At 25.1% G+C, this 23,877-nt stretch overlaps 2 protein-coding genes across 2 annotated transcripts; both read right to left on the bottom strand.

Moving 5' to 3' along the window:
- Positions 1 to 4,494: 4,494 nt before the first annotated feature.
- GO595_007046 (EF-hand domain-containing protein 1) lies at positions 4,495 to 6,246 on the bottom strand (the record flags this gene model as incomplete). Its single annotated transcript, XM_067920467.1, has 1 exon — positions 4,495 to 6,246. One exon carries the CDS (start codon positions 6,244 to 6,246, stop codon positions 4,495 to 4,497), a length of 1,752 nt encoding a protein of 583 aa, XP_067772565.1.
- Positions 6,247 to 6,295: 49 nt separating this feature from the next.
- On the bottom strand, positions 6,296 to 6,952 carry GO595_007047 (tubulin folding cofactor B; the record flags this gene model as incomplete). The annotated part of the gene is made up of 1 exon (XM_067920468.1): positions 6,296 to 6,952. One exon carries the CDS (start codon positions 6,950 to 6,952, stop codon positions 6,296 to 6,298), a length of 657 nt encoding a protein of 218 aa, XP_067772566.1.
- Between the last annotated feature and the right edge of the window lie 16,925 nt (positions 6,953 to 23,877).

Below are 23,877 nucleotides of genomic sequence, written 5' to 3' on the forward strand. Positions count from 1 at the left end.
ATTCCTCAAGAGCTTTATGATCCATCAGATTTAATGAATTTAGATGAATGGATAACATTTTTAGATAGTCCAGAAACTAATTTATATCAAGAATGGTTTTTTTCATGTAAAAATGATCACAAAGATATAGCGTTCGCATTAGGTAAGAAATTTGCAGCCTACTTTTGCTTTTTATTACAAATTGGTATATTTTTTGATTTACATGAAAGAGGAATGGCTGATTTAAATAGATATTCTTATAATATTGCATTTCTTGGAATCACATTTCCATTTTCAGCTATTGTATTTTTTACAGTTCCATTTTTCTGCGATGAAAAATTTGCGAAAATGCCGACAATTCATAAGATCAAAAAAGTAAAACTTATCATTTTTATTATTCTCATTATTTCAGTTGTATTAATTGTAATATTTCAACGAAAAATTTATAAAACACCAAATGTATCACAATTAGAATATAAACAATATGATAATAGAAATGATTTTCATATATTAACTCAGAAACCACCACTTTGTTCATATCGAATTGGAAGTTTAGATATAATTCAAGCATCAGCACTAAATACATTAAAATATATAATTGTAAATCCAAAAGTTGTTCAAGCAACACTTAAATATATAACAAGAGAAAAGTTTAATTTAACTGTTATTGAAAAACATGAAGAACCAAAAGAGCCAAGATATTATGTTAATGAAATTCCATATAACTTAGAAATTATATTAAACGATAATCAAGAATATTATGAAGTATACGGAACTAATCTAACACTTCAAGATATTGGTAATTTAGAAGAACTTTTAACACGTAAACATTCATCTTCTCTTATTACTTCAATTGTACCATTCTATAGGGCAATATATTATTTTCTTTCCAATTTATTTGTAGATATAATTCGAATATCACAGTATCTTTTTGCTATAACTACAATATCACAATTTGAAGGTGATCAATATGTATATTATTCTAAAAATATCATTAATGATACAAAACATTATGTAATATCTCATGGCGTTCCTGCTTATTTTGTTAAAGCTTTCGATGTAAAAAATATGAGAGGAATTATGTTTAATAATGTTGCATTAAATCCTGAATATGTACATGCAAATTATTCAATATTAAAAAAACATCATAAGCAGCCAAACATGATTAATATATATTGGAATAATTCTTTCATTTATGAAAGTGATCCTTTAATCGAAAACTCAGCTGCTATATCAGTGCCGTATTCTCCATTTCATTTATCAAATCCATTCGAAGAAACATGTTATATGGCTGCGTTATGTTCAACTGATCATCATTGGGATTCTTATTGTACACAAGTGTTATCTGATGATGGAGCCAAAAATGGGACTTTGGAATATGGTAAGTTAAGTGATTTTGCAAAGAACCATTATTCTTGAATTATATAAACGTTTTGTTAAATTTATTAATATTTTTTTTTCTATTGTTTATCGAAAAAATCTTAATATCATAAAAATTTTGAAATATACTTATAAAATCAATTTTTTACATGATAGTAAATACTTCTTTTGAGAGCCATTTAAGTAATAACAACTTTGAATTTTTTTTTTCATGTAAATGTGTTTATAGAGTTAATAAATTTTTATTTAATAATAAATTTAACAATTAAATTTTACACCTTTTTCAGCTGCATTTCAGCCTTTTGTATAATTTCCTTAAACGCCTTCTCATCTATGTCATTTTTCGGATCATAAAATTGCTTCAAATGTTCCACAGCGAAGTATATAATTGCCTTTTTCTTTTGTTCAAACTCGAACTTTGCATTTTCTATCATATCATTCATTTTTTCCTTCTCCGCGTGCATTTCCAATTTTCTTTTCATGTCTGCGAAATTTTTTTCTCTTTCAGCTTTTTTCTTTATTTTTTCCATTTTATCGATCAGTTGATTCTTTTCTTCTTCGAGTTCTCTTTTTTCTTTTTCCAAATTATCATTTTTCGTTTGCAAAATTACGATTTGTTGTTTATTCTTTTCGATGTTTTCATCTTTTCTTAAGTTTTCGTTTCGTAGTTTTTCTGTTTCGCTTTGAGTTTCGCGTTGCATATTTCTTATTGCGTAATTATGATTTTCTTTAATTTGTTCGATTTCAGTTAATTGTTTCTTTTCATTATTATTTAATGCATCCACAAGTTTATTATTACGTTGTTTAAGTATTTTTATGAATTGTTTTGCATTTTCAAATTTAATATTTATTTCTTCAAGTGATTTTTGTAATGAATTTATGATTCGATCTTTTTCTTTATCTTTTTCATTATCATTTATTGAATTTAATGTTTTAATTTGTGGCTGTGAATTAGTTTTTTCGGATTTTAGATTCGAAATGATTTCTTCTTTATGCTTTAATAATGTTTCAAGTTCAGCAACTTTATATATATGTTCATCAAGTTTTTCTTCTGCTTCATTCAGTTGCTTACGTTGTTTATTTGTTTCATGTTCATAGTTTTGAATTATTGTATTAAATTCAAGTTGTTTACTTTCAACATGTTTCTTTAGTTTTTTGTTTAATGATTTATAATGTTTACAATGTGATAAAATCGAATTTAATTTTTCCGTTTGCGTGGAAATTTGTTTTTCTTTTTGAAGTATTTCTTTCTTTAATGAATCTTCTTGATTACGCATATCTTTCTTTATTTGATTAAATTGATCTTCGATGTTTTTAATTAAACTTTCAATATATTCACTTGTAATGTTTTGTTCATCAAAATTTCCGTTTAATAAATAAATTGCACTTTTGATTACATTAAGAATTTTGGCGTATTGTGTTTCAGTTTCTTTAATTGTAGAATTTAACTTTTCTATTATATTATTGAAGTATGTTGCTATAGTATTCATAGATTGTTTGATCTTATTTGATGTAGATATCGAATTATTTGAACCAATTTCAAATACTGTCTTTGATAACGAATTTGGAAAATCTGTACAATTCCAAACATTTGATGGAATAACTTCAACAACTGGTTTAGTATTATGTGTTGCTGATTCTTTTTCTATTTTATCTTCTAATTCTTGTATTTTAATTTTAAGATTTCTATTGGCTTGTTCTAATTCTTCATTATGATTTTTATTAGAGAGAATTAAGTTTTCATTTAAATTCTTTTCATCTTGAAGCGATGTAATTTTATCTTTATAGTTCGCAATAGAATTATCAAGAGATTTAATTTTTTCCTTTAGTTGAGTATTTTCATTACGAGATTTATCAAGATTTTCTTTTAAGCTTTTACAATTGTCTTCAAGCATTTCGATGTCATTTTTCATCTCATCGATTGTTACTTTTGCTGTTATTGAATCCTTTTCAAGTTTTGATTTTTCTTCAGTAAGATGTGTGATTTTAAGTTTACTCAACTTTTGATTGTCTTTGGCTTCTTTAACATTTTGTGAATATTTTTTAAGTTCATTTTTTAGTTGTTTAATTTGTTTTTTCTGGTTAGCAACTTTTATATTTAACTTATTATTGGAAAAAGCTAATTGGTGCATTTCTTCTTGATCATTTAATTCACTTTCTGTTGGCGTTTTATCTTTGATATCATTTTGTTGTTGGAAATTGTTAATTTGCTTTTGAAGTTCATTATTCATGTCTGTTAACGTTTGAATCTTGAAATCATAGTCTGTTTCTTTGATTTTTTGATCATTTTCCATTTTCCTAATTAAACTTTTAAGTGAGTTAATTGTAGATTCAGAATTCTCTTTGCTTTTTTGTAAATCAAAAATCAATGAATTAAATTTTTCTTGTTGAGATTTGTTTGCTGCTTTTGTTTCTTGATTGTATTGCTTTAGTTTGCTGATTTTGCGCTTAAGTTTTTTTATTTCAGAGGTTTCAGAATTATCAATAACAGATTTTTCTGGAATTTGTTTATTTTGCATTTCTTCAATAAATAAAAATATATCATCAAACGTACGAATTGGAGTGTTAGTAATTTGAGCAGTTTTTTGCATGAAAATTTCAATCATTTTAGAAATTGAGTCTTTTTGAGAAATTATATTCCGTAATTTTTCATTAAGGGATTTGATCTTTCTCTCATATTCATTAATTTTAGCATCATATTCATCTTGCTTTTGGTCCATTTGCTTATTTAAATTTTCAACTTGATCCCTAATATAAGACTCGGCACTTGCCTTCTCTTTTTCGAGTTTTTCATGGAGCTCTTTGTTAGTTTCTATGATTAATTCAATCTTTTTATTTTGTTCCATAATTTTTGTTGATAAATCACTATTCTGTGCTTTCAGTTCATTATTTTTTTGGAAAATTTCATCAATTTCCTTTGAAAATAATGCCACATCATTAAGTTTTAATGATTCAATTTCTTGTTCTAACTCTTGATTTTTTTGTTTCAGTTTAGTTATTTCTGTATCTTTTTCTTCGATTTGTTTCTCTAAGTTCATATCATAACCAGAAGACGTAGTAATAAAATCCATTTCAGGTTCTTTAAAAGATCGTTTATTAATTCCAAAAAGTAAAGTGTAAACTATAGAATTTATTTCAACATAAACCCAACAAAAATGCTTTGTAATCAAACCAACGATTCTTACTATATCTTCTCATTATTGTAGACACTTCTTGTTTCTGTAAACCAAACTCACTTTCTAAATATTTCATTACGTTTTGAGCAGGTATTAGTCCATCCTTATCAGTATCTAATTGTTCGAAAATAGGCTTTAATCTTGTTATTCCATCAGGATAACATCTCTTGATCATTGCCATTATTTCAAACAAATCAGATTTCGGAAATCTATCAGGTTCTGCTTCCATTAATTCTTGAGCCAATTCATCAGCGGCGTCAATTACAAAACAATAATAATTAATAACAACTTCAGCTCCAATAAAGAAATCTGAAGCTTGAAAATATCTATTTCCAGCATTAACATTCTTATATTTGCCTTTTTGTAAGAATTTCCCACCCTTAAATCCAGAATTTCTTTGAACTGTTTCGAATACTGCTAAAGTATCATCAGCTTCATAAAATGCAATTACAAATTTTCGATCTCGATCTTGCATTTGAGGGTTCTTAAATCTTGCAGAGAACCTTAAAATATCATTGCTCTTTTGTATAAGTTTAACAATATCTTTTGTAGGTTGTTTAGGATGTAATGACAAACAATTTCCAACCGAATCTTCTTCATTTCCCCATCCATTATAAGGTGGAATTTGGATTTGTGTTGTGATTTGTTGGTTTGTTTGTTCTCCATCAACATTGATTTGTGTCCAATCTTTCTTTCCATATTTTTTATCCAAAAATTCTCTGGTAAATTTGTCTGCGTCATATATAAGGAATTCACGGCCAAAAACATTTATTTTTTGGCCAATATATAAATCAGAATCGGTATAATATTCTGTACTATTTGGCTTTTTTAGTTTGGTCTTGCTTAGGAATTGAGATACAGGATCACGACCTGAGTTTTGTGGTAAAACTTGGCGAATTTCAATCGTATCATCAACAAGGAAATAGTGTAAAATAAATTTCCGTTTTTCGCCAAAAAGTGACTTGCTATCGTCCCATACCACATAAAACCTAAGAACTTTACCGTCAAAGTCTAAGAATTGGCGTAGATGTGTTTTGTCGGTATTAATATGTGTAACTCGTGTAGGGCGTTCAGTAAGTTTCCTTTTAATAGAGTACAAATCATCTGGTGGTTCTTCAAATGCTCCAAGTTCTCGACCAATTGACTTGAAATATTTCTCTGTGAATTCATCACATGAGTAAATACGATATGTGATTCCATATATTTGAATATTAATACCAACATTAAAATCTGACAAATTGTATGGTGTACCATAAACTTCTGCATTAGGATTGAGTACTTTCATTCGGCGAAGTAGAACACCTTGTTCCATTCCTGAATTACGTACTTTAGATTCTTCAATCATTATTGAATTGTCTTCAACATATACATAAATTTTTACATAACGAACACGTTCTTCTTCCTCTTGTGATTCTGCTATGTTTTCTTTGAAATAAGCATAGAAACGAAGTACAATACTTTTTAATGCTGGTGGTGTTGGAACAAATTCATTAGAATTTTCTTGATCTTGTAATTCACCAGTTTTATATTTAATTTCAGAAAATGTTAGATGACGACTATGTTCTTGAACTTCCTTTTGTAATGTCTCTTGTCTTGGTGGCTTTGCTGTAGTTAATCCATTATTTGAAACTGTGAAATATTGCCCTCTCCTAAAATCTGTTCTGCGAAGATTATGTGGGGTAAAACCTGGTAAATTTGGTTGGCAATACATATGATATTAACGTGTATAACCGAGAATACGTTAAAACGAGAACGTTTATTTACAGCTCATCAGCAAGCTCTGCCTCCCAATCGATTGGTGGGTAATCACCAACTTTAACCTTTCCTGGGCGGACAAAAACACCGTATTTTTCATCACATTGGAAATACCTGTGACCTTTAACAGAACCATCATTCTTTCCAACTGGCTCATCTAATTCAACACCAATCCAATACCCTTTGGCAACATCCGTTTTGCCAACAAATCGTACAATGCCACGGTTATGTGAGTGATCAGCCATTTCAACTTCACATCTCTGTCCAACTTCAATTCCTTCTGGAGCTTTTTCTTCTTTTTCTGGAACTTCTCCTTTGACAGCAATACCCATTTTACGCTTCATTTCGCGAATTGTGCCATGTCTTTTATCATAATCTTCATCAGAAATTTCGAACTTTTTAACAGTTGATACATCATTTAAATCTCCAAATTCTGATTGTCCTGTAATATCGATGTTTACGGATTCATCTTTTGCAAGATCACCAAGTGTTAATGATTCATCTGTAACTAAAACACCATTAACTTTGATCTTCATTGATTCTTGTGTAAACCCGGTCATAGCATAAAATCTTGATCTTAATGATTGGATTGTTGATGTGCTAGAAAGCTCAATTTGCGTTGCAAGTCCTTCATTTGCACGAATGTTTGCGTGGAAATTCATTTAGTAATTTCTTTAAAGAAAATACAAACGTTTAAAACATGTATCCGGCCAATTATTTATTCAATAAGCGTAGCCTTTTCAATGTAAAACGATCAAAACCACCCCAAAAGATTTTTGGTGTTTGACCGTCACTTTTCGTTTGTGGTCGGCCAAATATACTGTTAATTTTATTTATTGAAAAAATTGTATACTTTATTTGTTAATTTTGAATGGTTAACAGGGAAAAGTATTGAATTTTAAAATTCCAGCTGGAAATAAAAGGTGATATAATTATTTAAGGGTTAAAGTGGAAATTGTTATATTTCTTATAATTTTTCCTTGGTGGTTAATAAATTTTTTCTCTTATGTTTTTATACAAAAATATTTATTTTTTCAGTCCGATCAAGCTGTTTAGTGGTTTGACTTATTTTGACAATAATTATCCATAAACTGTTATTAGGGATACCCTGTAAATTTCATATAAAGTAAACTATATAAATCGGATTTTGATTATATAAATGGCCAGTTGGTCGTAACATCAACCTTGTTTTAAACTCATAGAAATTAAATATTTTTAATTAAGAAATCGAAAAGCCATATCACTCACTGATTAGTGTAAGATCAAAGAATAGTTTACACATTCATGATCAAAGTATTCTATCATTCTGAATTTACCCTTTAAAAATCGATTGAGAGGATTTGGAGGTTCGGTCTACGGTTGTGTAATTGATCCTATAGATGAAATATTTATTTACCATATTTCAGTCCGATCAAAATTTTCTTATTGAAATAAATGATTATGATATAGATAAAGATGATCATTTATGATTGATTTCATATACCATTTTTTCTCATTTAAATTTATCTAAAAGTTCAAGAAATTATTTTATATGATAATTCATGAGGAAATTATATAAAAAATATAATGTCTAGATTAATATAAAATTAATGATAATAATGAGCATTTTTTGCTTAAAACCACTATAGCGCCCTGTCACTTTCTTTATATTGCAAGCCAAAAACCAAAAGCATCAATCAAAAATTCAAGACTCAAAATGACTAATAATTATTCACCTTTTTTTGTCAGAATCTTTTGATAATATTATAAACCACTCAAAAAATATTTTGCCCATCAGCTTTTAAAAGATATTCTAAATATAAATATTAGACACCGAATAAAATGAAAATATTCCAAAAAAATGGAACATTGTGTCGGTACTTCATGAGGTATTTTTTTTTTATCATAGAAAATTCATCAGTAAAAGTTAAAAAAATGAGAATGAACTTATTTTAGTTTATTAATAATATTTTGTAAATAAAATAAAGTGTTTAAAATCTTTTCCCATCAATAAAGCAAATCTGAGTACAATGTTTGAATATAGGCTTAATGATTTATTGTAAAGATTTGGTTCAGAGCGACGTCGCAAAATCCATGGCCGTTACTTACACAACAACATTGCTGCTAACATTCTGTGGTTTATCTGAAAAAATTTTCGATGTGATTCAGTTAGTTAAGATCGGCGAATGATCCAACTGTTGAAGAAAAAAAATGCCGAATATAAAAATGTCAAATATATTAAAAACCAGATGCTTCCTCAACACCAAAAAGAATTTGTATCATTTATTGAATGGCAAATCGCACAAAAAATATTTGATATTAATGGTAAATATGTTTCTCATGAAGATTTAACGTTTATTATTTTTTTTTTTTGGAATTTATATAAAATTAATGAAACAGCACTTCATTGGGCAACACGCAAAGGTCATTCTGAAGTTACAAAAGTTCTTCTTGAACAAAAAGGATTTGATATTAATGCTAAAGATATTTATTTGCTTTATGTAAAATTTTTTATAATAATTTGATATTTCAAAATAATATTTGAAAATTATTTAAATTATTTGAAACAGCACTTATGAACGCATCTTCAGAAGGTCATACAGAAATAGTTAAATTACTTCTTGAACAAGAAGGAATTGATATTAATGCTAAAGATATTTATTTGTTTTATTTAAAATTTATTTTAATAATTTTATATTTCAAAATAATATTTGAAAATTATTTAAATTATTTCAAACAGCACTTATTAGAGCATCTTATGAAGGTTATACAGAAATAGTTAAATTACTTCTTGAACAAAAAGGAATTGATATTAATGCTAAAAATATTTATTTGTTTTATTTAAAATTTATTTTAATAATTTTATATTTCAAAATAATATTTGAAAATTATTTAAATTATTTAAAACAGCACTTAATTTAGCATCTTTAAATGACCACACAGAAATAGTTGGTTTAATTAAAAAGAAACTTGAAATTAAATAATCTTATAAAGTACCTTTTAAATAACGTACATAAAGCATGAAATTGTAAGAAGAACTTAATTTTTTCATTAGGGAAAATAGTTCTTGAGAAGATTATTTTGTATATCTCAAATATATTATTTTATTCATAAATTTCTCTTTGAGCAAATAAAATTTTTATAAATTATTTATTTATTCTTTATGTGATTAATCCTTGTGAAATCACAGTTGTAGTGTCCTGTTCATTCTTTTTCTTTTTTACTTTGACGAAACATATAATTACAATTATAGCAACAACTAAAGCAATGGAAATTCCAATGATTGAACCTTTTCTTAATCCATTTTTTTATATCCATAGATTATTTGAATTATATTTTTTAGACTTTCGTCCATAGTACAATTATAACCATTTTTATTTAAGAATTTAAATATAATATTTGTGTTATTTGGTAATATCAATTGTTCTTTTTCATTATTTTTAATATTTAAAGTAACATTTTTATCACGTTTAGTTTCAAATATTATATTCATTCCTTCTAGCAAATGAATTTTCTTAATTTCACCATTAGAATGTTCAAATTCAATGTAATTGTTACTAATTCTTATTATTGGAATTGGTTCTTTTGCATCATTCATTAAAACATTATTTGGTTGTATAAATGTTTCATTATATGATTCATAATCACAAATTAAGTTTTCAACTAATAAATTATAATTATTTGATATAATGTTTACATTTATAATATTTAAGTTTTGGAATTTTATGTTTTCTTTTGTTTGTATTATTTCATCATCAAATTGAAGATCCAAATCTTTAATAGTTAAATCATAACCATTTGTATTAGTTAAAAATGGACCTTTTAACTTAATATTATGTTTTGTATCTTCTTTATTAAGTAATTCTAAATTAAATTTATTTGTTAAAAACATTGATGAAATTTCAGCTGATTGATCAATATAAAATATTTTATCATTAACATAATTATGGATTCCATATAATGAATTCATTGATGAATAAACATTCGTAATATTACATATGTCTTTAGAACAATTATTATCATTACATAAATAAAGTGGTCCATCCATTGGCATATTAGTTAAACATATGAAAAAATCATCAGCAACAGGGTAATTATTAGAAATCATTAAATAATGTTCTTGTTTAGAATTAACAACTAATTTTTTAGATACTATCAAAAAATCGAATGTTGGAACACTCATAGTAATTCTTGCTAATGAAGGAATATATTTATCATTTGAATCCATTTCCCAAATAAGTGAAAAAATATTATTCGGTTGATAACTATATATAGTAATAATTAAATTTTCATATTCATTTTGTGGTGAAACTTTGAAATATTTAATTGCGTTTGCTGGAATATTTGATATTTGATATTGTGAATAAAATGGAATTTCTTGGAATTGGATATTACAAAATTGTCCTGTAAATCCAGAATTACATTTTAATTTTCCATTTTCACATTTTCCATTTTCAGATGTTATACATTCATTTGTATTTATCATTTCAATAAATTTTGGATTTGTATCAATATCATTTTGTGCAAATGGACCAACTGCTGTTATTATATAAGGTACGTCTAAATTTTCTTTTATATCTATATTTGTGATTACATGAATTTGATATTCTCCAATTTCTAATTGTGATTGATAGATTATAACTTTTTCATTTAATGTAAAATGTTCTGTGTTTTGTGTTCGATTATTTCCAACATAAATTTTATTCGAAGGTGATATTACTATTAAATCTAAATCATAATAAATTGGAAGGAATGTGTCTGAACTAAGAGGAATATCATGTGAACATAATACAATTCGAAGTGATACATTTTGATTTGTAACTTTAATTTTTCCGATATGATGTGTTTGACCATTTATCATTTTTGTGACACTAGAAAACCTTAATCCAAAATTACTATTATTAAATGGAATTACTGTTGATATATCAATTAATCCATGACCAATAAAACAATCAGGTGTAGAACTTAAATCATTTCGTGAAGCCGAAGCAATTAAAATTGATTTCAATAAAAGTGAATTTACATTAATTTTTTCATCTAAATAATATCCATCTTCAAAATATTGTGAAATTAAAGTTGCTGCTCCAGCTGCAGAAGGTGTTGCAAACGATGTACCTGAATCTAGACACAAATGCTTTTTATAATCTTCATCATTTGATCCATGATCTTTATCAACTGTTCGATTATTTAAAGCAGAAGTAATAAATGAACTTGATGCAATTATATCAGGTTTTATTAAACCAACAAATGTTGGTCCAATTGATGAATAACCTGCTTTTGTAATTTTTGAAACATCTTTTCCAATATATCCATATTTATATTGAATTTTAAGATTTTTTCCGACTTTTGTTGAGAGTTTAGAATTATTTGGTAAAATAAAATTTTCAATTGTAACCACCTTAAAATTTTCTTTAATATTAGGATAAGATTCTAGAGGAAAATCAATAACAAATCCAAAAGTTTGATAATGTTTTTCCTGTTCAATATAATAGGATTCAAATAAAAACGAGTCATTTAGTATAGGAAATGCAGAAGAATTAAAATAATATAATTTCTTTGTTCCATTTGGTTGTTTTAAATCGGTGATTTCTGATAAATAAAATTCATCCAAATTCATAACTATCTGATAATTTGGTTGTTCATCTTTAAAATACATTTGAAACTTTTCTTCACCATCTATAGCATATATTTCGAGATTACTATAATCAAAAACTTTTGATGCTCCACCTATTGTAAGCACGTTTTTTGCTCCTCCAGGATTTCTAATTGTAAAATATTTCCCATGACCATCATTACCAGCACCAAATAAAACTAAACAATTCTCTCCTATTGAAGAATTATAAACAACTTCATCAATAAACATATTATAATCCATTGTCGATTCATAAGGTAAAAACCCCCATGAATTAGAAAATACATGAGGATTTCCTAATGAAAGAGTATATAAAAAAAGATCTATGTCTTTAAGGAGTCGATTATATTTTGGTAAATAATGACCAAGATAAATAAGTTTAGCATCTGGTGCTATACCATTATATGAAGATATTTTACTATTAGGGTTTAAAGCTTTGCCCGCAAGAATTCCTGAAACTTCTGTTCCATGATCATTCTCATGAGCAAATTTATAAAATTCTTGTTCTGTTTGATAAAAGTTTTCAACATATAAAATTTTCCGATGATTTGGAATTATTTGACGAAATTTAATTGGTACATTTGGATCATAAAACATAGTATGATAATAATCAAAACTTGTATCCATATATGCAATTGTTTGATTTTTACCTGTGATACCTCTAGATTCAAAATATCGAGAAATAACTGGATTACCATGAACATCAGCTGTAACTGTTGAACTTATTTTTTGAGTAAAACCACTCGAAATGCTATTTAATGTTGTTGGAGGATTATATTGATTAATAAATTCAACTTCAGGAATTTGACTATAGAATTCAGCTGATTTTAATGGATCTTTAACAGAGATGATAACAATTTGATGTGATTTAAAAATAATATTATCAGAAGATAAACATGAAAATGATTGATCAAAAACACCATGAAGAATTAAATTATCAGATTTTTCTATTTGAGTAAGATTAAGTATTTTATCTTTTGGTTGAAGAATACTAATTTTTGCATTAATGCTTAAAAGATAAGAGATTTGATCTGAGGTCAAATATAATTTATAAACATTTTGATATAACATTCCATTCGTTTTACGAATATCAATACTATGGTTTGCTAATTGAATAAAATCAATATTTGCTGGGATGAGTACATATGCCCATGTATTACTATTTGATTGTACATTTTGATTTATAGAATCAAATTTAATTGTTTTACCATTGAATGTTTTGATTTGTGTTGGTTGCACATCCAAAAGTTTCAAACAAAAAAGAAAAACAAACATAATGAAGCGAACTAATTTTTCCGGTTTTCACACGATTTAAAAGATGAATTTCAATTTCACATAATTTTGAATGTATTTGGAGGACTTTTTGAGATTTTTTCAGAGGGGGATGGCAATGTCGACAATAAGGATGAATATCTATAAAATTATATAAGTGAAAATGTTCTTCCACTTTAAAAGACATTCATATTTGATTCAAAAAGTGGAGATGTGGCAAGGTGTCATTGAAACGAATGTTGTTGATGTTTGTAAATATGAGTGTATTACTAGTCATATGTTGTGCGTGTTGCCAATAATTGTTGGGGATGTTATATAACATATTAAAAAAATTGGCTTCATTTTATCAAGGATAAGATTCATTTTTGTGGAATCTTTTTTTCGCTTACACTGATCCGAGCACACACACAAGTTTATGGTAAGCATAAATTACAACAATATTAATGTTAAAGAAAATATATTTAGAAGTATGTAGAACGACAAAAACATGAACAGTAAAAACAGGAATGGATTTTCTGCATCATGCTATAAAAGTCACGTCGAAAAAGAAAGTATTTCTTTATATAGTATAACTGATGAATAATAATGTAGTTAGTAATATATATGATTTGAAAATAAGGAAAACAACAAATTTTTCGTTAAATAGATTTAATTCATTTCTTAACGTCTCTCGTACCCTTGTTTTGTCTTTCTATCAAAAGTGATCCTTAATGAGGTTCCATTTAGAGAACAAATATTCTTCAGCAAATGAACTAAAATATAGGTATTCATTAGCGAAAATTATGAAAACAAATTTTTATATGAAAATTCTTTATTTTTTGCAAATAACTAGTGTTTTTTATTTTGGACAAAACCATAAAAAAATGGTGCCGTGCAGGGTGCCCCTAACGAATATTTTAGAGGAATCGTATTTCCAGGGCATAACGGTCGTCATAAACGGTCTAATCCGTGGTAAAACCCCGCCGAAAATTGGAAAACCCGCCAATAATATTATCCCCGCCAAAATTGATATCGCAAAACAATTATTTGAATCTCTTATATCAGCTGTGCATTCTTTTGGTATTTATACAACGATATTATCATCCTTTCTTAAATATCTCCAAATTATGAGATCATCCAAATGTGAAAACTTAACAAACAATTTCCCTCATTATTATAAATAATTTAACCTTGAAAGCTTTCCAATTTATTAATATTTTTCCCTTTGAAATAACGATAATATTTATGTTTCCTTTTTCTAATGGAAATCAACACTTATATTTATTCTAAAATATATTTTTCATCTATAATCCTTTCCATTGCCAAAGTTTCGGGCAAAAATAAAAAATTCATAATTATCAGATATTATAGAAAGTTAAAACACAATGGTTTTTTAATATTATTTTTGAAATTTTGGTGGCTATATTTGTGAACTAATGTACTTTATTTCAAATCAATAATTAATATTTGTACAAAATTTTTTTTTATTAAGCAATTTGTTTTTTGCATATAACTTTTTTTATGAATAAGAATTTCTTCTCAATTTTTGATATTTTATTCCTTCTCGAGAGTCTTAAAATTTTTCCAAATTAAATCAATAAATCAACTTGGAAAATATATCCATCACTTGGCCGCTGAAATAACGTTGAATGATGGAATTGAATTAAATTTTGTAATTTGTTTATATATTCATCTTCAGTTATATTTTTATCGACAAATTTACAGAACAAATCTTTGATCATTGAATTCCTACCCATTTTATGTTCAATATTTCTAGAAATATGAATTCGACAATAAACCAGAATTGGATTCGAATATACTTATTTGATTGCCTCTATTTGAGCGATTAATCTATCAACAATAAAGATTCTAATAGAAGTAATAACTAATTTTAATAAATTCATGACTTCAGTGAAACTTATTTCTTCTTTCGATGTCATGATTGATATAGCAAGCATTTGAACTTTGTTATTCTCATCGGATACATGAAAATATAAAAAGGGATAATGAAATCTATTGGTGCATTCAGTATCATTATTTATTACAACAATATCTCTTGCATAAGAAAAGTATTTTATTCTCGAATTTATCATTAATAGACTATCAAATTTATTATTATTATCATTTTTCCAAATAATGTCATATTCTCCCTTACATTTTTGTGTATATTGATAAAGGTTTTCAATTTCATTTTCGAATTGTTTATTTTTATCATTTCTAATAATATTATACAATTGTCCAGGCAATACATTGGGTGCATTAAAACGGCTAATGAGATTTGTTAGCATTCCAATTCTTGCTTCTTTTTTCATTTTTTCTTTTTGATTTGAAGTTAAAAGGGTAAACTTGCTTTCTACGAAAAGATTATCGAGACTATGACAATGATAAAGATTTTCATAATTAATCGAAAAAATTATATTTTTTCGTATTTTTATTGTAAAAGTCGCAGGACATTCATATAATTTCTTTGTATGAAACCTGCATACGAATTTCATATAATATACATTGACATTTTTCTTATATAAGTTCGAATCGCTACATGAAAATGGGCAAATATTATTGATTGATTCATCTTTTATTGTTGTCTTTAAATCATTAAATTCAGTGATGTTTCTTCCTTTCAAGTTATTTAAATAGTTAATGAAATTGGATGGTGTTTCATAGCATTCGTCATTTTTGGGCGATGGATTTGTAAGTCCTAAACTTTTTAATTCGTAATTTATTTTGTCTGAAATGCTTAATAGAGCATAAGAATCAAAATGGTTATCATTTAAAGTTTCTTCTGATGGGATGCTCACTATTTTGTTGTTCATTTCTGTGCATTCGACAAATGCTTCCATGACCCTATCCATTATTAATGTTTGAGTGGATGGTTTCTTCTTCATTAATATTAATAAACGTCTTTTGATTTTATTCTAAAATAACGTTCTAATTTAATGAATATAAATATTTGTCACAACTCTGGACTTTAACAACATATAAGGTTAATATAATGTACTAAAAATAAATATACATATTAAATAAAGGATCCATAAATAAAGTTTCTCATCTATTATGTAGATATTGATATTTGGTTTTTTATATAATGAATAAAAGAACATAATACGAATTTCTAATGTATTGTACGTACACTACTACGTAGTATTTATACTATATATAATATAATATAATAGTTTTAATATATATATATTAGTAATAATATATATAATAGTAATAATATATATAATAGTAATAATATATATAATAGTAATAATATATATAATAGTAATAATATATATAATAGTAATAATATATATAATGATAATAATATATATAATAGTATTAATATATTATTATGATACTGATATTAGCATATATCATATCGAAAGCTAATCAATAATTCATTTACTTTATTTTATTCACTGATAAAAAAATATAATTTACACCATCATTTATTTATTTTTTGATATTGTTCACACGATAATAGATAGTAGTTTGGTGTTGTTCACACAACTATATTAAAAATTAAAATAATATCAGAAATGTAGATGTTGATATTTGCTAATGTGATAATTATATGGATTTCTTATTTGCTATATAAGTTAACGAATACCAATGTGATAATATTATATATTATAATTACATATAGTTAATCTTTCAATTTATTAATATATATACTGATATATATACATTTATTTGATGAATAACTATTTTATATTCATTTTTTATAAAAATTACTATTTATTCGACAACGAAATTGTTAATCTTAATTTTTTTTTCATATAAGATACATTTTATGATCATGTGATATCACATATGTTATGTATTTCATAAATAATATATAATAAATTCAAAAAAAAAATACTTATTATACGATTCATACATATTTTTAATGATACGAATTAATATTCAACATTATTTTCATTATATTCTATTTCATCTGTATTCATATACAATTTTTTGCTGCATTCATATATTAATATTGAATTTTGATAACACGAAAAAGTTCACATGTTTATGATTGAGACAATAATAAAATTCTTTCAATTTTAGATACAAATTCGAGCAAGATAACATTTCTGAAATTCAATTTTTTTATTCAATTTTGATCAATGCTAAACGGCAATTACTGCGCTCAATTTAATTAATTTAACTTTATATGATGCAAAACGGCACTTATTGTATTCAATTTTATTAATTTAATTTCATTTGGCGTAAAAAGTCACTTATCGAAAAAAAATTAAAGAATTTGAAAGTATAAACTATACAATAATTCAATGGAAACGACCGTTATGCCCTGGAAATACGATATCTCTAAATAACTTCTGTTGTCAAGATACAGAGTGAGTTTGAATTTGCTTCAAAGAAACGTTAATATGCAATTATTTAATTTACATCCATTCAAGAAGAAAAAAGTCAAACTGTACGAATTTTATTAATTAACTAACATATCGATTTTGTCGATCGCACTTTTCACGTAACCATATATTACAACGAAAAGTTCAAAATTTTGACTCAATTTATACAAAAGCGTTTCTTCACTTATTGCATCGTCATCGATGATTTCGTGTATTTCTCTTAAAATTTCCTCGAAATATTCTTGAAACTCGTCAACATCATTGTTTTCTTTATAATAATAATGTAAAATATCCAAAATTCCCATCAAACAATAACTTTTCACGTTGAAATCACTTGAAAGATATTGAACATAAATTTGGAAAAGTTCTTTATCGAAATCAAAATCTTTACCTGGATTCTGATACATAGTTAAACATTTAATACATTGTACGCCATTAAAAAATGGTTCAATCTCTAATTGGTTAATAAATGTATTCATTTGTTCAATACCAATTTCATTTTGAAATTGTTCTTTAAATTGCTGAAATAATTTATAAATAGAATATCGAACTTTTGGGTATTGATTATAAATTAAAATTTTGAATAATATGCTCGGATATTCTTGAGGTAAATCGGTAAATATATTTAGTACTTTATATATAATATTCATTTGTTTCTCATCAATTACAATATCAGAGATGATAAAAAGTTGTTGAAATAATATTCTAAAATTAGGAGTTATGTTTATGCGTTGTTGGCAATAAGTAATAATTTGAAATGAATAAAAAACAACATCCAAATGATGCTTAATAAATGATTCAATAAGTGCATCGATGTTATTATTGTTGGTTTCACTAAATAAAAGTGATGATTGAAGTGCAAAAATTAAACTTTTTGAAAAACGCCCTTCTGTACTTTTAGTATGATGTAAAAAATCTTCAATAAATTTAAAATTAAATTTCTTGCGATATTCAATACTTAAATATTGCATAATCCCAATGAAATTAAATGTTGAATAAATAAGTTTTTCATTCTCGCCTGAACAAATATAAATCTCAAGAGTGTTTAGAAATTTTTCATCAAGAAATAAATCTAAATTAGAATTTGGAAAAAGTGAATATATAGAAAGAGTATCAAGTGCGGTAGACCGTTGTTCTTCATTAAATTCGGGTGAAATAGAAATACCAAAAATGTTTCGAAGAGGAAATTCATTCAATTCAAATGGAATCGTTTGTTGTTCTAAAAATTTTTGAAGATATTTCCCAATATCTTCAAGTGTTGAAACTAATGGATCTGAGACAAAAGAATACCTTAGAGGCTTTTGTTCTCTTAGATGAGTGTGAATACATTTTTCAAGATAAATAACTAAATCTTGAAAAGATCCCAAAACATGTCGTCGAATATGATGGTTTTGTTCTGATGCAGAAGGAAGAAATGTACGTAAATTTCGTTGTTTTTGTTTGGTGACATCCCACGCTTTATATGTAATCATAAAAATCTACAAAAATTTGATTTCAATGTTTTTTGATCGGCCAAATGTTGTTCTTCAATCCCATTTACAAGTGGTTATGTCAGGGTGGTTCAGACTCTAATTAACGTTTTCCATCGCTATCGTTACAGGGCACCTCAAATATAACTTTCATTTAAAGTTGCTAGCAGAATCGTCCTTCAGAAATTTTGTAATCACTTTTTCTAGCATGTACACTTAAAATATCCAAAAACATTTTTATTAAAACGATTAAAAAAGTTGGCAAATTATTCATAAAATTGTTTTATTGTAAAAAGAAGTTTATATAAGAGAGTGAATATGGACTTTTATAACTTACATTTCGATTTGTTAAATGCGCCATTTTTCAGATAAACATATTGATTATATGATGTAAAAAAAATTGTCACAATAATTATTCATTTCAAATAATAAAATGAAAGAAACGAAAAGCAAAAACCAACATATTATACAGAATCATCTTGGGAAAGGTTTTATATATATCTTAACATTTTTTCCGATGAGTTTATTGGAACTTTAATCTCTAAATTAAATAACATTACTAAAATCATAAAAATAACTATAATTTTAATGTTTATTTTCGTTAATGTTAATCATTTTGAAAAAGAAACGGATAGAAATAAAAACAAAAACCCAAAACAATGTTTTAATTCAAATATTAACAATAACAATTTTTCATTAGTAACAAAAAATAAAATTAAAAAGTTTTCATAAATGAATTTTTTCGTTATTCAAACATAATAAGAAATAATTAAAATAAAATAAAATCGAACATGAGTGATATTATACTTCCAACAGGTAAAGAGAAAATTGATCGAAGAAATTGGGGTCAATATCGAAATCCAGGTGATATTTATAATATGAATTTTCATGATATTTTTGGTAGTATAATATTTCTTATATTTTTTATATTATTAATATTATTATTAATATTTGGAATTTTAAAAGGGAAACCTTTGTTATTATTTCAATCATGGGATGAAAATGGGAATTATTGTGGGATTGATAATTATAAATTAATTAATAAAATTCATAATTATAATTCAACGAGATTTCAACTTTATAATTTTCTTGAATATCCTTATTTATTATTTAGTTTACCACGAAATAATGGGAAAGAATATGAAAGAATCGGTGAACATCAATATTGTGTTAAAAAATGTCCAACATTAAATACTTTTGAAGAAGCGATCACAGATTCATGTAAAGATTCGATTCGAATTTGTCCTTCATATTTTAATCAAGAACAACGTATTCAAGAACGTAAGAAAGGAGGTAAATGTATTTGCCCTTATCCTACACAACAAATATTAAATCGTTGTATTCCAATTCTTAATGAAAGTATTAAAAAATCATTTTATAAATTTTATTCCAGGTTTAAATCAAAAATATAATTTCATTTATTAAATTATGGTTACCAATTTTATTATCTTCATTTTTTATCAATTATTATATCATTCTTATTTATATATTTATTAAAATATTTTACAAATTTCTTTATTTATTTTATATGTTTTATGTTTCCTTTAATATTTATATGTTTTGGAATATTATTTTATATTTATAATGATAATAATGATAATAATAATAATAAATATTATTATAAATATATTCCTTATATATTTTGGTGTATTGGAATTATTATATTATTAATTATAGTATTTTTAATAGATAAACTTAATAAAACTATTAAAATTATTGAAATTTCATCCCGTGCAACTATTTCAAATATAATTTCATTTTTTATACCTTTTATTTCATTAATATTAATATTAATTTTTTATTTAATAATTATTTTATCTTCAATTTTTAATTATACATCAAATGATTTTATTATTAAATATAAAAATAATAAATTATATTTAAGTTATTTATTTAATGATATTATTAAATATATATTAATATATAATTTCTGTTATTTTATATTTATCACGATTCATTTATATTTTATTAATTTTTATTCAATCTCTTCATCTATTGTTTATTGGTATTTTTAATCAAAATATTTCAAATATATGTAATTTTAAATGTTTTTTATGGATTTTATTTATCTTTTACTAAATCACTTGGAACTATTACATATTCAACTATAATTATTATTCCCTTTTTATTTATTAATTATAATATTAAATTTTATTGAACAAAGAATTAAAAAGAATTCATTAAATATTAGTAAATTTATTATAATTTTAATGAAATGTTTAACATGTTGTCTTTATATTTTTGAAAAATTTCTTCGTTATATTAATCGAATCCTTTTTACAATATCACAAATTTATAATAGTTCATGGTATAAAAGTATTAAAATTTCATCAAAAATATTATTTAATGATATTTTATTAACAATATCTTTAAATGGGATTACAAATTTTATCATATTTTCTTTAAAAATTGTTACATCAGGAATTAATACATTTTTCTTCTTTTTTATATATTAAATTTATAATAAAAGATTTTATTCATGATTGGATTTTATCATTATTTATCATATTTATATTAAGTTATTTATTTTGTTCATTTGTATTTGGAATGTTAAATAATATAATTGATATTATATTTGTTTGTTATCAAAGTGATATTCATTTAACTAAGAAAGGAATTAAAAGAGAAATGTATATCAATATTGAATCAAAACAATTGATAGAAAGTTTAAAACAAGTTGAAATGAATAAAAATAAAGAAGAACATTCAGAATAATATTAATAAAAACATGATAATCTTTATTTTATTTAATTTTTTATAGGTGGTAACACTCACAAGAAATGAAAATATTTTGTTAAAAAAAAAAAAATAGTTTTCGAATAATATGTGATTTGTTTATAACTTCTTTTGAAAGCTTTTACTTTAGATATAATATATTAGTTGCAATATGTGAATCATTTTATTCACTTTCATTTTACATTTTCCCTAATATTCCTTTTAATAATTCATTGTTATGAAAAAAAAAAAATACTTTTTCAAAGTTTATTTAATTAAATAAAATAATATCCGCATTTGTTTTTCTTTAATTTTATGTTTCAGATTTATTTTCATTTTTGATATGTTTTCGTTTTGTTCTTATTCGTTTCCGAATTTTAATTGGACGTTTTTCATTTTCTTTTGTTTCAATTTCAGTTTTAATGTTTTGAAATATTTCTTTTAGTTCTTCTTTCTTTTCATTGTAATTAATTTTCGATATTTTGATTTGTGTTTTAAGATTTTCAAGTTCATTAAATGTTTTCATCTTTTCATTGTTAATTTGTGATTCAATGTTAGCTAATTGTTTCATAACAGTACTTAAATTTTTAGATGTTTCCAAAAGTTCTTTGGAAATTATCGAATTTTCACTTTCTTTAGTTTCAAATTCATTTTCAATTTTATCAGTTTTTGAATTCGCTTCTTCATTAAACGCAAAACATTTGTTATTCAAATCTTCTTGTTTCATCTCAAGTTCTTTTAAATGTTGAAATTTGTTTTCTTGAACATTTTCATTTTGATTTTTCTTCGTTTCAAGTTCTTCTTGCAGAATTTCGATGTTTTTTCGTTCTTCTTTAATATATTTATTAATTTCAGTTAATTTTTTTTCTTTCTTTTCAATGTTTTCAATTTCTTGAATTTGTTTCTTCTTTTCATTTGTGTTATATTTTTGCAAATTATATGAAATTCGTTTTTGAATTTCTTTTACACATTTATAATTAATATTATTAAAGTCAAATAAACATGAAATAAAATTAGAATTATCACAAAGCGCTTTTTCGATCATCATTCCATTTTGAATTAGATTGTTTTTAACAGATATTTTTTGGAATCGTTTTGACTTCCCAATCGCTTCAAACAATTCTTTCGCACCTTTATCGCCAAATTCACAAAGTTCAACATCAATATATTTAAGATTCGGATGTTGAATAATAGATTTCGCAATTTCAATTATACCCTCATCATGCAAAGGATTATTAGCTAAAAGTAATGATTTCAATGTTTTATTAGGGAAAAATTCTCTTAAGAAATCATTTATTCCATTCGTATCAATTAAACAACTACAAACGTTTAATGTTTCGATTGTGTTATTATAACTTAAAGCAGATCCAATAGCAGAGATTCCTCTTCCATATAAAGCGTTACGTGATATATTGAAATTACGTATGGATTTATTGGATGCAAGTTGTGTAACAAGCGATGTAGTAAATCGTTGCGTTATTTCATTGTTCGATATATTAAGTTCTTCGATTATATTATTATTAGTCAAAAAATTAATAAAATATGGAGATGTGTCATCACGAAAATGATTATTAGAAAGATCAAGACTGACAATGCCTGTGCCGATAAGACTGGAAAGAATAAAATTTACGCCTTTGGATGTAAGATTATTGTTGGAAAGATTTAGAAATCGAAGAGTTTTGTTGTGCGAAAGTCCATGACTGAGAATTGAGGCATGATCAGATGTAAGATCTGTCATAGAAAGATTCACTTCAGAGAGAACTGTGTTGTGAAAAAGCATAGAACTTAATGAATTAGATGCTTCAACACCTATCGAATTTCGTGTAGATGTATTCGTGCTACTAATGTCAAGATGAATAAGAGTCTTATTATCAATTAGAGATTTAAATATATGTGACATTCCAAAATCTCTGATTTTATTCGATGAAATGTCTAATGATATAATTGAATGATTTTGTTGAAGAATTTTTGATATTTCAATCGCACCTTCGTCTCCAAGTGAATTATTGGGGAGAACAATAACTTTGAAGTTTGAATGTGTTAAAATTATCTTTGATATTACTTTAATAGTTTGAGGACCAATACCTAATCCGTCAAATTGAAATGTTTTATGTTTTGTTTCTTTTTTATGATGATTCTGATATCGAATAAAACTTTTTTTTGAGAATTCGCAATTAGAATCTTGTGACTTTGCAATAAAAATT

This window comes from Histomonas meleagridis, assembly GCF_020186115.1.
Source record: "Histomonas meleagridis strain 2922-C6/04-10x chromosome Unknown contig_51, whole genome shotgun sequence".
NCBI classification, from domain to species: domain Eukaryota; phylum Parabasalia; order Tritrichomonadida; family Dientamoebidae; genus Histomonas; species Histomonas meleagridis.